The following is a 15102-nucleotide window of genomic DNA, read 5'->3' as shown; positions in this document are numbered from 1 at the left end:
TTGTGATGCAACAGTAAGAAAACACAGAATCCTGCAAATCATCAGACAAGCTCATTCAGTAGTCTAGCATGTCTGCTGGTTGTTTCATTCAGAAGAGAAGCTCTCCACTGAATTGTAGCTTATTATTTTAAAATGAACACTGAAGCTATATGCAGTTTTTCTCTGTCAGTAGGCAAGTGTGCACAGTTATGACTGACTCTCAGTCAGTGCCAGGCCTTTGAGTTTCAGAAGAACCATCATGCAGTACTCTACTCTTTCAGCATTAGCAGCTGACCCACACTCCTTCCCAATCATGCTTTCAATCTGTGGTATCTTGCAATTCTGCATGGTAGAAAGTAATAAGCCCTGTCTACACAGCCCATGCTTTTGCGGAAAATTCTCTGAAATCAATCACCACAGTTAACACAATAATATCAGAACAAAGTAAGGACACAACACTTACCACTGAAAAACTCCTTCTCTAGCTGTTCATTCCATTCCTGTGTAATTTTCTCCATCATTTCATTTTGGTTTGCATCAAAAGAATGACCACTTGGTTCAGCTGACAATGGGGAATTCGACACTTCAGCCTGTTAGAAATTGGAAGTCAACATGCATTTAGTGCTATATGTGGGTTCAAATCATGCTTCATTGCAGATTACAAATTGTGTCACAAGTAACAGAAGTCAGTAAACTCTTTGTGGGTCCTTTAAATACTGTATTATTAATACAAATAAGGATTGTAAAACTGCATACATCTTAGAAATTTTTATGTATGTAATAAGGAGATTTGCTTATCTTGTCCTCACACCATAGCATGTTTTGGATAGATAAGTTATAATAACCTTACAATAGGGGGCATAGTTTACTTATTTTCTCCATAGGCATCCTATGCCTATGTTACTGCACTGTATCTCTTAATTTAGTTTTTCCTAATCACTTCTTCCCTTACTATTGCCTTTTAAAATTCACACACTGACTTCCCAACAGAGATTTAAGAATTTAACACTGTAGTCAATCTTCATATTGCAAGACAGCTATGATAAATAACCTCAGCAGTGGGGAAAATGTCACCCTATTCCTCATCTAAATTTAGTATACATGTTAAGCTGGAGAGGTCCCTATCCCATCCATATTTCTCTCAGTTCACAGTCTCAGATGGCTGAAGTGCAGGCAACTGCTCAGCTGCTGATTTACTTCAGCTGAGACTCTTACTCCTTTTTTTAATAAACCAATCCTACTTTATTCCTAAATTCTCAATATTCCTAATATTTTGCTTGTCTAGCTATAATAGTCTATTCTCTGATAAGATCTTTTTAATACATATATTAAAATAGATTATCCCTTTGGTTTTGAAATGTGAGAGAAGGAAGGTGGCAAATTTAACACCTCTATACCTTTGATTATATATTGTACTCTTTCTTATTCCCCCTTGTGACTATACCACCCAATTGAAGAGGAGAAAAGACATGTTAGTGATACAGTACAATAAAGTAATTAAAATAGCAAAGATCATACTTAGAGGAAATCTACCTATTTCAACATTTTAATGTCTATTAATGTCTATTTAAGTGTGTACTTAAATAGAGAAATAAATCTGTTCTAACATTTAGAAATCTAACAGATTCAGAAATATATCCATTCTAACAGAAGTAAATCTGTTTTATCCTTAAATTGAGCTTTTGCTTATAATATGGGACATTCAGCAAAAAGTAATTTCCAACTGTCACAATTTACATTAATTCTGTATGTGGAAATGTTGCAAAAGAGGCTCTAGCTTACTGCCTGTCCAAGTCAGATATGCTTTTTCACCTTTAACAATTTAGAAGAAACAAAGTAAATACACTAGATTATTCAGTCAGTGTGAGTTTGGAAGTTGGTTACAAAATATGTGAGGGTTCTGGCCCAGGAAATTAGCAATGTCATTATTCTGTCATTAACAGAGAACTGAAACATGGTAAGAGAGACTTGGAGCTTACCTAGGAAGGCTTTGGACTTGTATAGTTAAAAGGGCAAGCTCATTCTACTGCTTTCAACGTGTTCACAACACAGATATTTTACTCAGTGTTTAACAAGAGTTGCAAGAATATTATTTAAACAGGTATTGTATAAACAGCCTAAAGAAAGAGGACTAGCTTTTGAAAAATCTGTGGTTCAAGCATTTCTGACAAAAGTGCTCACAAGCTCCTTACCGTTGCCATTTCTTCCACTTTTGAACTTGGGTCTGCAGAACTGTCATACCTGTAGACAGAAGGATTGAAATGTTGGCTTTGAAAAGGAATGTGACAGTTCTACCAGGTAGTAAATATCCAGCAGTTTAACAGCCATGGAGAACCATCTGAAAAAAAGACCGCTCTATGAGGAATCCAACTTTTCCCCCCAAAAAAGCCTGCTTGCAAAAAATGCTGGGGAAATGAACCACTCAGTCTGGCCTTGTCAGCTTACAAATGTCGTAGCTGCACAGCCAAGGATGAACTCAGCCTACTCAGGTCTTACTGTCTACAACAGCCACAAAGTAATTGTTTCAATACAGCATTAAAATAAGATGGTATTACTTCCTTTTCACAACAGTAACTTAGTAGGTACTACAAATAGCCAAAGTTAACTACTTGTAAATCTGTGAGTGGTTTGCATCTGCAGTTCTGTTTTTGTTTTCCATTTCTCATTGCTCAGATGCAGAGCTGTGCTCTGACCCCTCTAAGGACGAGAGACAGCAGATTGTTTTTGATGTGAACTTTGGAACTTGCTGCTAACCATCCAGAACAGCCTTCATTCACCAATTTTAACACATGGTAGAAGGCTTCTCTGCTTTCCTAACCTATATAGGACTGCAAGGGTTTGGCAGGGAAGTGGCTTGAGCATCTGTGAGTAATGCAGTGGTTAGAACAAGCCAAGAAACCCTGAATATAAAAGGTATTCTGTCCTACAGGGTGACTTGCAGACATACATATACAAAATAATCCAAAGAAACAAGAACAGAACTTCACTGAGTCTATTCAAGTCTGCAAATCCTTACTTTACAACTAAGTCAACCTGGTCCCTTCAAAAGCCCTGAAGGAAATGTTGCTCAGCTTGTGCTTCTCGCCAGTCCTTCCTTGTTTCAGAAACTTTTTTCCCAGGAAGTTAATTCTTGAGTGTAAGTGAAGTAGGGAAAGAGGGTTCTGCTCAGTCCTGTTTGTCTCAAAGTTTTTTTGAATGAAATTGTTCTTAGTCTCTTAAAACCTTCTTGTGCTCAGGTAGTCTACTTTATTGTGCTTCAACAGCAAGTATAAACCGGCTTGTTGGCAGGTTCTTTGTGGCCCAGCCTTTCCTCCTGAAGTGCTTTGTCATTTGTTTGCAATGTGCTTGCAGGCAGGGAAGAACAGTTGAAAGGTGCAATTTGTTTTTGCTTCTGTAATTGTGAACTGTAAAACCAGGATTCCTCTCTGACATGGGGTCCAACTGAAACCAAAGGAAACAAGCTCATCGAACTCAGGGGGCTTAGGATCTGACCAGATGATCTGAATCTGAAGTTTCTTATTTTTGCTGGTAGCACTGAATATGAACAGCCATTTATTGATTGTGTTATAGCTCCCTGTGAATGAAGTGTACAGAACCAGGACTCAGAGATGTATGTAGCTCTTCCTTTAAACTAAAATAATGTTGAATATATTTTAATGCTAAAAATAAAGAATGAAGCTTATGTTTCAGAGTTCTTACAATGTTTTCCTGCAAAACAATTTCAATAAAATCCTGTGGCTTGGCAAGTTGCCTTAATTTTAATTATATGCATAATAAAAATGTAAAAGCTTTGTTAGTAGCTCTCTTCTTTAGCTTTACTGTGCAAAGCTGCTCTGCAGTTCTTCCTACTTTGTGTTGTGTTTGGTGTTGCATTAATTGCTCCTTGCAATGAAGCTACATGAAGTAGACATGTATTCTGATAGTCTAGTCAAAAATTAAATTTTCATTTGCACCTCTGGCACTATTCTAAGTTCCTCCATGTCTTTGTTGTCACTTTTCTGTCAGAAATAACTGATCGTTGCATCCTGGTTTATTTTCCTCCCTGCCAGCTTAGACAGACAATGTTATTTTAATCTTTTCCTTGTGCCAATCCCTCCACTTCTCAAGCAGCCTCATTATTTTTTCTTAACTCTTTTAAGTTTTTCAGCATTTTTAAAATGGAAGTTTTGCTTATTTCCAGAGAATCATGACTTAACTTTAGCAAAAAGTAATTGTTTCATTTTTAGTTAGCATCTTGAGTAATGTTTACATTATTTCACACACACATGCATGTGTGCACAGACACATACTTGTAAACATTATCAATTATTCATAAACAGAAAAGAAACTAATGGTTAAGCTCAGAAATATTTGCCATCAGAAAAATATTACTTACTATGGAAAACAAGAAGTTATATTTTATACTTTTTCACTTAAATACATATGTATCTTTGTAATGACAACTGAATGTATGATTAAAAGTAAATACGACTCTACTTACTACTACCACTACTGGTAACAATAATATAAATCCATTAATTAAAATCTGCTGAAAATTAGTATTTTGACTGAGGCACCCATCTTCCCCATGCCACCTCCGAGTTGTTGAACGTCAGTGAAATTAATTTTCTTATATACTATTCTTATCAGTACTACATAAGAAGCAAGCTAAGCAACACACACACAACTCAAAGATGCTGAAAACACAATTAAACAGCATTTCTTTTCCAGTATGAACCACACTTACATTTTAGAAAAGAGTAAGGATGAATTCAAGAACACCAAACACCTTGGAACCCAAAGCAATCAAACATTTTACTACCTTCAGTCTACAGTTAGAAACCTTTTGTTAGCATCTTCTGTGTCTCCACATGAGCATACTCTCTTCTGCAGCATCCATAATTTATTCTTGTAGGAAATCACCACCCCAGCTGATTAAACAGTCTCTCCGGTACAGATAGGACCCTCTAAACAGCCATTAATATTTATCTATTTAAAAGCTTCTGCCAGCTAAGCTTACTTACAGGATTTACAGTGCTGCCTCCTATTGTATTTCACTAGCTCTCCAAAATAACTCTACCTGGTCAGAGGCAGATTATTTTAGTGCTTTTGTCTATGCATAAAACAAACCACATGCCACGGCAACACCTAGAAGAGGGTGGGGGAAGTTTTCGACAGAGAGGCGTGACTAGAAAATGTAGCAATCAGCTCAGTTACACGTCAGGATTGACTTGTTTATTTTTCAAGCTGTGCTCGGTAAGAAATCAAAGGCATCTGAGCCTGAGATACAATAGATTTTCTGTGGAAAAGCCAGATAAACACATATTAGAAAAGCTGGTGCAATGAGTAGGCATGTTTTTTGTTTTTTTTTTAACTTCTTAAATGCTTAGATTCTACAGCAAAGCCTAAATCTTCACCTGTGCATTGGGAATTGCACCAGGATACAGCACCCTTGAAATTTGATTCTAGGTTATACAAGTGTCCCTTTTCTCTGCCAGGTGGGCTGTGTGTGTCCCAGAAAAGCAGCCTTACCATGACATAGGAAAGAGGAAGGAACAAATTACAGGTGTGGAGTCGAGTTAAAACTTTGCATTTTTTTCTATGCTGCGCTGCTATGCTGGAGAATTGTTAGCAGTAAACATCCGCAAAGCTAATCTCATGGCTTTTACTCAAACCTCCCCTTAGATCCCTTCTGCTTTGATACAAACACTCCACAATGGCAATCTGCTGTGCTACAATATCTGTCTATCAGAGTAAGTAATTCCTTTAGAGCCTTGCATTCCTTGTCATTGCTTATTACAGCCGTTCCTTGTCTTATTGTCATGCCACCTGGGAGCCCCAGGCATGAAACACAATACCAGCCCGAGACTCTACAGAGTGAAAATCAGTTCTTTAAAGTGCCAAAGATCTTGCAGCTTTCACAGCACTGCACAAGGCACCTGCACCTATGATTGCCAGTCCTAAGCATTACCTTAAGATACACACAGAAATAATATTATTTCACTCGGGTGTTGCTGACACGCAGAACCACACAAGACAAAAGTTAGAACTGTCAGCCTCACCAGCACAAGCACAGTCCCATTCCCTCTGAGCTGCACTGTGGATGGGAAGGGAGAGGGATGCTTTTCTAACAGCAGCCCCAGCACTGCATATGAGACCATTTTTGGTTCAGCTCCAGTTGAAACCAAAGACCTGACAAAGCACAGCAGACAAAAGCACAGAGAAGACAAAAGCACTGTCTTCAGTGACAGGGGAGAGCCTCCCTGTTTGCCCAGCCAGAGCTAAAGCTGCAGGCCTGCCCCGAAGCTGCCTCTGGGCTAGAAATGCTGGGAACTGATGCACCGGAGCTGCCTGGGGCCAGTACTCTCTGACATGGCCTGGGAAAACTGAGCTTTCCTGTTGTATCACAGCCATAGGGCAACAGGTCCCCATGTGCCTTACGTTTTGTCCTCTTGAGAGGGAATCAAGCAGGATGCATCCACTGCTAAGTCTAGGGCCTTTCATGCACTTAAAAAACTTTATGCAAAACCTGAGCAAAAGAGATTTAGCCGAGAGACTTTACCCATTGCTTGCCACTTAGTCCTTATTCTTCTGACACGGAACAGTTAATCTCTTGTTACATGACCAAGTAAAATCCCAATCCTCCCAGTTAGGTGAAAGGCAAGAGACTGAAAAATTAATTTAAAGTTTTCTAAGCAAAGCACAGAACAATTTGTATGCTTTTTAAAAGCTGGAAATAATGTATGTTCTGAATATAGCTCACCGTGGTTGCTTCTGAGTCTGGTTTTTCCTTGATTTTCTGAAGTAGGAAAGCCAAGCAAAAGGTGATCTGAACCCCAGAAAGGAAGTTGTAGTGTTCTTTTGTGCTTGAGGATTTGCACGGGATGACATTTTTAATTCTTTATGATCTGAAAATATTATAAAAATTTGGTTTGTTTCAAGTTCTTACTAAATACAGTATTAAAATATATATAAAAAGTTGCATCTTCATAAACAGACTTCTTTTTCTTACCTTTTTTGCCAAGAAAATTTATTTTTATTGACATTTTTGGACAGACTATGTGATATGCTGGTTTATAATGACTAACTGGAAGACTAAGAGAAAGATAAACAGGTTTAAAGTTTTGAAAAGTGTTATTAGTTTTGGGTGACACACACGAGATAAATGAGTCTGATTTTCAGAAAGTAATCAGTACTCAACCATTTGAAAACTATAACTTTTAAAATAGGGGCAAATTATATATTTGAAAATTGAGGAACCCACAATCATTAATCACCTTCTTGTGACCTTTATAAGAAACATAAATATGAAAAAAATGAATATACAGTGGTTTAGTAGTCTGTAATGTAACTACACAACAGTAATTCAGACTAATGTGTCTTCTGTATCATACAATTCTTTATGATGGGGTTCCTATGGCCACTGGGGCACATTTTTTTCTCCTACAAACTGCATATGAGAACAATATTTTAAATGGAAGATATAATGAGTGTTTTCCTAAGGAAGGTTATAATTTGATTTCTTCAAAAGGAACATAATCCCAGTCTGTCTGTAAAAGCAGCTGGCAACTGGCATGAAGGAGCAGATGAATATTGCTCACAGGTTAGGGGGAGAATCTGCAATGTCTGCCATTAAAACATGCACAGGAAACTGGAGAACATAAAGAAACAAGACTTCACTCAGGAATAAAGCCCTGCATCTTTTTTTTTCCCATTTAAAGCATCCTGAAACATACAGTGGCCTGAAAATGGCTTATCCAGTGCCTGCAGGAAAAAGCAAAACCAGAAATGAGAGCAAAGCATCACGGATAACAAGAGCAAGGGGCAATATTTTGGTGGCATTGCTTGATTTGTCACTGAAGCTGACATCAGAGAAGTCCTAATTCAGCACTCTGCTGTAGCCAGGATGGTCTAGGGTCTGTCTACAGGTAGACAGAACAATGATTGTGGGTAGAAATATCTTTTATTAATTTATACATTTGGAAATAACAGAGAGGCCTCTGAGGCACACAAACTCTCCCTCAGGTATGAAATAGAAACAGCAGCTTTCAAAGTTAAAATACCAGAGAACAATTATGCAGGGTTTAGTTAGCTAATGCATCAATTAGAAAGAGAAAAATAGGAGCCAGCTGTGGACGTTGGGAGCCAGCTGTGGGGATGTTGGGGAAAACTGGTCAAGAAAGACAGATCTGTTCTGTGTAGGCCTGTAGTTTCAGCAAAACTTGTAGGTTTTCACTTTTCTTTTGAAATATGACTGCTTTCAGTTGCTACGAAGTACAAATAGGAAGAGCTCAATGAAAAACATGCAGAAATATGAATGGAATAGAAGAATAATTATGCTTTAAAACTATGTGGATGATAGATGGAAAAGAGTGTGCAGAATGCCATGCTTGGTATAGACACCATGTTTCTTGTGCTCGTTTTGGATGGGCAACAGAACTTGTGAAATGGCATCTCCAGAAGTTGCTTCCTGGTCAGCCCAGCTTTCCAGGCTTTGTCACTCACCCTGACAATCAGCACTGGCATACCTTCAGCCCCATGTTTACAGGAAGAGTCTTCCAGTAGTAGAGTCATGTCTCTCTCACCCAAACCCAAATTGTCTACTTATTTCAGATGTCATTTACATGCTTCTAATTTCTTTACAAGAATTAGGTAAAGCTAAACCAGTATTTGTACAAAGTACACATTACTGCTTTAACTGGGAAGCCACCACCATATTTACTATAATTACAGCAACTTCATCTTAAGAAAGAAATTTTTTACAGTGAGAAGAATCAATCACTGGAACAACCTCCCCATCACTGGACATTTACAAGATGTGTGTGGGCTGAGTGCTAGATAACCTCATCCAGGCTCCCTTTCTCACAAGGGGATGGAACAGATGATCTGATGTCCATCCAACCTGGGCTGCTCTATAATTCTAACTATAGGACAAGAATATAGTGAATTTTGTTGTGACTCCCAGCTGTGCTTCCAACAGAATCTGCTTAAAGAAACAGATAGATCTTTTGCAAATATAATTCCAGTAGAACTTTGACTTGAGAAGAAATTCCATGCAATTTCAGTAACTTAGCTATCACACTCTGAAATGATCTAAGATAATGGTATAACACAGATAAGGAAGTAGAAAAATGAAACTCACTGGTGTTCTTGCTCTTCTTTATCTGATGTTCTAATGGTGGTTTTAGCATTTTATTGACATCAACGTAATTCTGAAATTTTTTTCTTTGTATTTCTTCAAACCATTCTCCAGTTACTCCCTGCAGCCCTGTTTTGGAGTTCTTTGTCTTCAGAAGTTTGCTGGAAAGGAAAAAAAAACTAATTATATTTAAACCATTTTAGATATTACAGGCACATCAATAGGAACTCTCCCTGTTCATTTAAGTATTTACAGTATTTTTCTACCTATAATGACTTTTAAAGAAACACAATGGCACATGATATATTCACAGCAATCACATAATAGTTTTAGTGACAGCAGAACTCTCCAGCTCAACAATAAGATTATGTGACTAAGAGGACAACTCATATTCTTGGACTATTCTCTGCCTTGAAGAAGTGAATCTTTCTCCCTTGCAAAAATGAGGTAATAATTCATAAGCATTATAAAACTAGTTGAAAGTAAGATTAAGCTCAGCCAATAATCAGAATAAATAATACTCTAACAAAGTAATTATTGAAATATTTATTCACTTGTCTAAGCAAAAGCAATAACAAGATTTTTCTGATTTTCAAGAATAAGCTCTCTGAGGTCCTGATAGTGAGGAACACCCCCCCATTTTCTATGTAAAGAAGAATACTTTTTTTTTTATTAATAAGTATTCATGCAACATGTTCAACAAGTTTATCACATTCTTCTCTTTCATTGCTTCGTAATAAGGGTTGCTGCATTCTGCCTGTGCTTAATACAAATGGAAGCACCAAATCATGAATGGGAACGTTCTGCCACGCAGAGGCAAAGCCTGAACAAGCTGCACACATGTGACTGCAATTGACGGAGCTATTTAGCAGCAAGTTCAGGTTTTAGATGAAGAGGTCACAGGAACGAAGTATTTAGCTGGATGTAAAGAACAAGGTACAGCAGCAAAGGAGTCAGAGTAGTGCAAAGTTACTTGTTTTCAAATTGCACTACTCAAGTACCTAAAGCACAGATGCAAATGCCCCAAATCCACGCCCCAGCTGATTCCGATGGCAAGAGAACAAGACTGTGCACAGCCTGGAGATGCAATACCAATGCGTCAGCAAGGCTTCCATGCAAATCTCCCACCTGAACCAGTGGTAAAACCCGTGTTTAAGAATACAGATGCTCTCAGGGAACATAAATTATTTCAGTTATCAATTTAAATAAAACCTCATTATTCTCCGAGACAACATTACTTCGCAAAACAAACTTAAAATTAAAAATCTGGTCTGGAAACTGATTTCCATCTGGAATCGATACAGGGTGTATTGTCCACACTAACACCTACTGTTCATCTGAAGAATGAAACATTTTTGAGAGAAACATTTTCGGTAAATGAGTGAAGAACATGTCCTGTGAAGAACATGACGGAGGCTGAGGCACACATATTAGCCATCTGAAATAAACTTATTACAAAGGCAAAAATGTTAATCATCACAGATATTACCGCACCGTGGGAGTGAGTAAGCACCCTAAACGCCATCTGCAGCATGGAAAACAGTCCAGCAGTGACGTGAAACAGGGGGGGGAGACGAACAAAAAAGTGCTCCCGAGTGCCAGCTTCGTGACCTCACCCCGCGGCCACGGGGACCCGGGAGCGGGAGGAGCCGCAGCTCCAGCGCCTGCACGGAGCTACTCGGGGAGCGGCCGCAGCCTCAGCGATTGCCCGGAAAACAAGCTCACAGCGCTTTTGCTGAAGTCGCAAAAGTGGAGACCATCACTTGTAACCCACCCTTGGGGTCTTTTTTTTTAAAACCCGTCCGGAATGAATCGGTTTTTCTCCTCAGGAGGGGTCACGTCCGGGCCTGGGGCGGGAGGAGCGGGAGAAGGGGAGGGTGAGGGAGAGACGAGCGCCCCCTAGCGGCGGCCCCAGCCCCGCCTCGAGCGCCTCCTAGCGGCGGCCCCAGCCCCGCCTCGAGCGCCCCCTAGCGGCGCTCCGGAGAGAAGGAAAGAGAGCCAAAAGGGCGCCCCTGGCTCCAGCATCGGCTCCATCGGGCTCCATCGGGCTCCATCAGGCGCTGTGCGGACACGCCGGGCACTAAAAATATAATCAAGCTCTTGTGCAAACACTGACACGAACACTGAAACTCTGTGAAATCTTTCCTGGCAGGAGCGTGGCGTTGCCTGCGGTCATTACCCGGGAACTGTGCTGTCACCCCCACTCATCCAGTGAACCCTGCCAATTGCTAGTGTGCATTTGTATTTACACAGACGTGCAGGGCAATATATGGAATGCTATATATAGTTATGTGAGTACTGAATAATATTAATGGTACATAATATGCCATTGCTATATTGCACGACTATTAAATACTTGTCATTTGCAATGACTACCAGCCAAACCACATCATTTCCCTATAAACCTGCCCTGCCAAGTTTACATGCCCCCTCATGATACTAATGAATGACAGTTGTGAACTAGAAGGAAAACCTGTCTCAAGAAACAATTACAGCAGCAGATGGTATCTGCAGTCAGTATTGCAATGAACTTGCCTTTGAGGCAGTGCTATTGTTACTTAGATGGCAAATTATATATTGAGACACTGCTCTGCAGGAGTGTCAAAACACCTAATGCCCTCTAAACCGAATATACTAATCCTGCCAACCTGCTTGCTCCATCCACCCTTCCTCCTTGTTTCCCTACAGCCACTTTGGTCACTGGGAGCCACTTCCTTTTGCGCAGAGATCACATAATCATTGTGACTGGGAAAAGTACCTGCAAGCTGCTGCAGGATTAAAGGCAATTCCACTCCCAGGATAATTTACAGGAGACTGCCCCACCAGCTGGAGTAGGCAGCAATCCTAAGTGACCTCACAGAATTTACCTTGTTACTTTTTCCCATCTATTATCATACACAGCATCTAAACTAATGAATCACTCAGGAGCAACTCCTTTGCACTATTTTTAAAAACATCACTTCCTCACTGGGACAAGGATGCCCCACTGTTTCTTATACAGACATCTCCAGGGACAAGTTAACCTAAATGTATGTATGTCTTAGACTTTCATGTGGGTCATTATAAATGCTGTGAAAAGAGATGTAACCTCCCCCTGACACTTCCTGTTACAATAATAATGAGCTGTATGTAATTGCTACTGTAAGAGGAAAGGTATTTTCTCTACCATTTTCATCCTGAAATTAAAGCAGAAGAGATACGTGTGAGGGAGCAGAAACTGGGTTGCCAAATAGGATGTCTGAGGACAACTCTGTTCTTTGCAGGGGACTCAATCCAACTTTTGCCAGAGCAGAAATTATGATTCCTACTGATTTCAGCAGAAGCAGGATTTGGCCCTTAAGCACTCTCAGCACACAGTTCATAAGAGAACAGATACACAGAAACCACTGAGCACAGGGAATTGCACTGAGTAAAGGACAAGCAGTTGATCACTGGATCAAAGCTCCCCGGGTCTGAGAAGACCAAACTGAGAGGTCTGCACCTAAAAGTGCAAAAAGCATTAGAAAGAACTCTAGCAGGGACGATAGACATACTTTTGTCTTATCTGAAAAAAAAGGGGGGCAGAAGAATTATTACTGACAATAGCAAAGACTGGCACAGTTGAAGTAATTTGAAAAACTTAGTACCCATTTCATACAAACATATAATAAAATAACAACATTCTGGTTTCCAAGGTGCCACAAAAGCTCCTGTGGTAATTTAATCCTACCAGGAAGAAATACAATGATACCTGGAGCCAAGATACTCTTTCCTGGCAAGTCAGACACACAATAGGTCTGTTTTCTAAGGCAGCCTTTATTCTTAGTACCTGGTGTATTTTTACCCATATTAAGGCAATCTTTTGTTTACTTTTCTTTCTTACTGTTTTCTGTTTGACTCATGTCAATAAACCAAGTCAACTTCACTATTATATACAAAACATGTAGAAGTAGGTGAATCAGAATGGAAAAATGACTCCCATGATTTGGTTGCACACAAAAGTCAACAAAGAAAGATCTCATTGAAAATGCACTTATTTTTTCTTTGGCTTTTTTGCAGTAATTCTCAAAAAACCCAAGGCTGCCTCTATTTTAGTGCAAAATGTTGTTTTGATAATAATGCTTGAACCTAACCTGCTAGGTCATTGCTTATCAACTTCTCATATTTAATTTTATCTTCCCCCCAAATACTGGGTTTCTATCTAACTCTTCATCCTTTTCATTATTACTTCTGCTGCTGTGATTCTGTTACTTCATATTGATGTTTTACTGCTTATCAAAACACTAAGTTGCCTTCAGATGACAGACTGTGAGAATGTGACCAATAGAAGATGTGTATGAGAAAAGATGATGTGCCAGAACAAGGAAGACCAAGAAGTGTGTGGGATCAGTGTTTCTTTCTGACTATTACTCAAATATGAATAAATGTAATGGAAGGATTTTCACTGTCCTGAACAGGCATCAGGTCAGGATGCTGGGGAGTCATCTAGTGGTGATATCTTGGATGGACTGAGGTGCCAAGCTGTGGTTCACCTGAAGTGAAACACAGCCCAGCACAGAACCGTATGGGTTATGTTTTCAGTCCCACTTTGATGGGCACATGATGTTGCCAGCTTACAATGTGCAAAAACAGGAGCTGGAAGCAGGGAGAAAATGAAAAGAGAATTAATCTCTATTTTTTCCTCCCAAACTGTACATCTAACAGGCAGAAGTCCTTCAAACACAAAGACACCACTTTGGCACATGATTTTGATACCCACCCTGTAGTACCCTTTCAAAGAGAAAGTAGGAATACTTATGCAGATAGGTGCAAACAGTAAATGTCATTTTGTACCCAGAACACCACAGACATCAGGTTCACACATGGAGTCCAGTTGTGTGTCAGTGCTACAGGCAGGGAATATGAGAGTTAAAAGCAGAACATCTTTTCTGCCCTTACTGAAGTTTTACTTTTCCTGCTCATAGAGAAAATCCTTCCATTTCCAACTTTCTTCTTTTTAACAACAAAGTAGAAAAATCACAAAATCTGACATTATTACACTACCTCTATTCAGCAGACTTATTCCTCTAAGTTAAAGCTGATCACCTGCTTCGAGATAGCCTAGTACAGTGGCAATGGATACATTCATGACACACAATCCACAAAGACAGCAAAACTATCAGCATACAGGAGACATTCTCATCTCACTCCCACTCTGCACTGAATACTTCTTTCCATTGTATAATTCACAAAATCTTGTGTGTCTAAAGTTTTCCACTTAAGCACCCTCTGTGCAGTGGCTACAAGTTACCTCTGTTTTTACCCAAAGCATTAACTTATCATACTAAACTATATGAAATTAGTATACTGCAGATGACTTACTGTAGCTGTTGTTCTCCTTCAACAAGTCAAACATTCAATTTTCCCTTGAAGCTTTTTTCTATTCCCCCTGGCAAGTGCACAGACTGGCACTTTTCTTTGAAACACAAAACTAGAAAATATAAGGGCAAAGATGATGTTCATTCTCATGCTGACCATAAAACTCCTCTGTGCTCAGGAATCAGAAGCTGCAAGTGAAAGCTCAGAAATCAAAAACTCAGTGACTGAATTCATGATGTTAATTTTTTAAAGCACAAAGGTCACAGGAGCTGAGGGTGACTAATGACCCATCTCAAGCTGTAAGAGTGCCTCAAAATTCATTTTAACATGGAACTATTTCTTTAGCAGGTACTCTGGGTTTACAGTGAAAGCATTATTTCACCTCTGCTGGAACAAATAGAAAGGGCCATAAGTATATATACTCTTACAATAGAATTTATACATACTTAGAATATGAAAGCTTTTAGTCCCTTGGGCAGCTGGTCAACAAGAGTGAATGAGGTGACAAACCACTAGAAATGTCACAGCTATCAGTGATTCTCCAGCTCGGGCTGACTCTGTCATTTCCTCTACAATGAGTGCAGAACAGGGGAAAGCCCCACTTTGAGAACACTTTACAGAGGATTGAGTCTCTGTCCTGGCTGCAAATGACAGATAAAAAAGAAGGG

The 15102-nt window shown here is 39.4% G+C and overlaps 1 protein-coding gene across 1 annotated transcript in view; it reads right to left on the bottom strand.

Annotated features, from left to right (window-relative positions):
* The window catches only part of EXPH5 (exophilin 5), a 33247-nt gene that overhangs the window by 5749 nt on the left and 12396 nt on the right, over window positions 1-15102 (bottom strand). The window contains exons 2-6 of the mRNA XM_030458448.1: window positions 9101-9258; window positions 6971-7045; window positions 6722-6866; window positions 2172-2220; window positions 443-569 (exon numbers count right to left, since the gene is read on the bottom strand). Coding sequence (XP_030314308.1) covers window positions 443-569; window positions 2172-2220; window positions 6722-6866; window positions 6971-7045; window positions 9101-9258 — 554 coding nt within the window. The remainder of the gene's footprint in view (window positions 1-442; window positions 570-2171; window positions 2221-6721; window positions 6867-6970; window positions 7046-9100; window positions 9259-15102) is intronic.

This window comes from Calypte anna, chromosome 1 (genome assembly GCF_003957555.1).
Source record: "Calypte anna isolate BGI_N300 chromosome 1, bCalAnn1_v1.p, whole genome shotgun sequence".
NCBI classification, from domain to species: Eukaryota; Metazoa; Chordata; class Aves; order Apodiformes; family Trochilidae; genus Calypte; species Calypte anna.
This window is presented reverse-complemented; position numbering and strand designations above follow the sequence as displayed.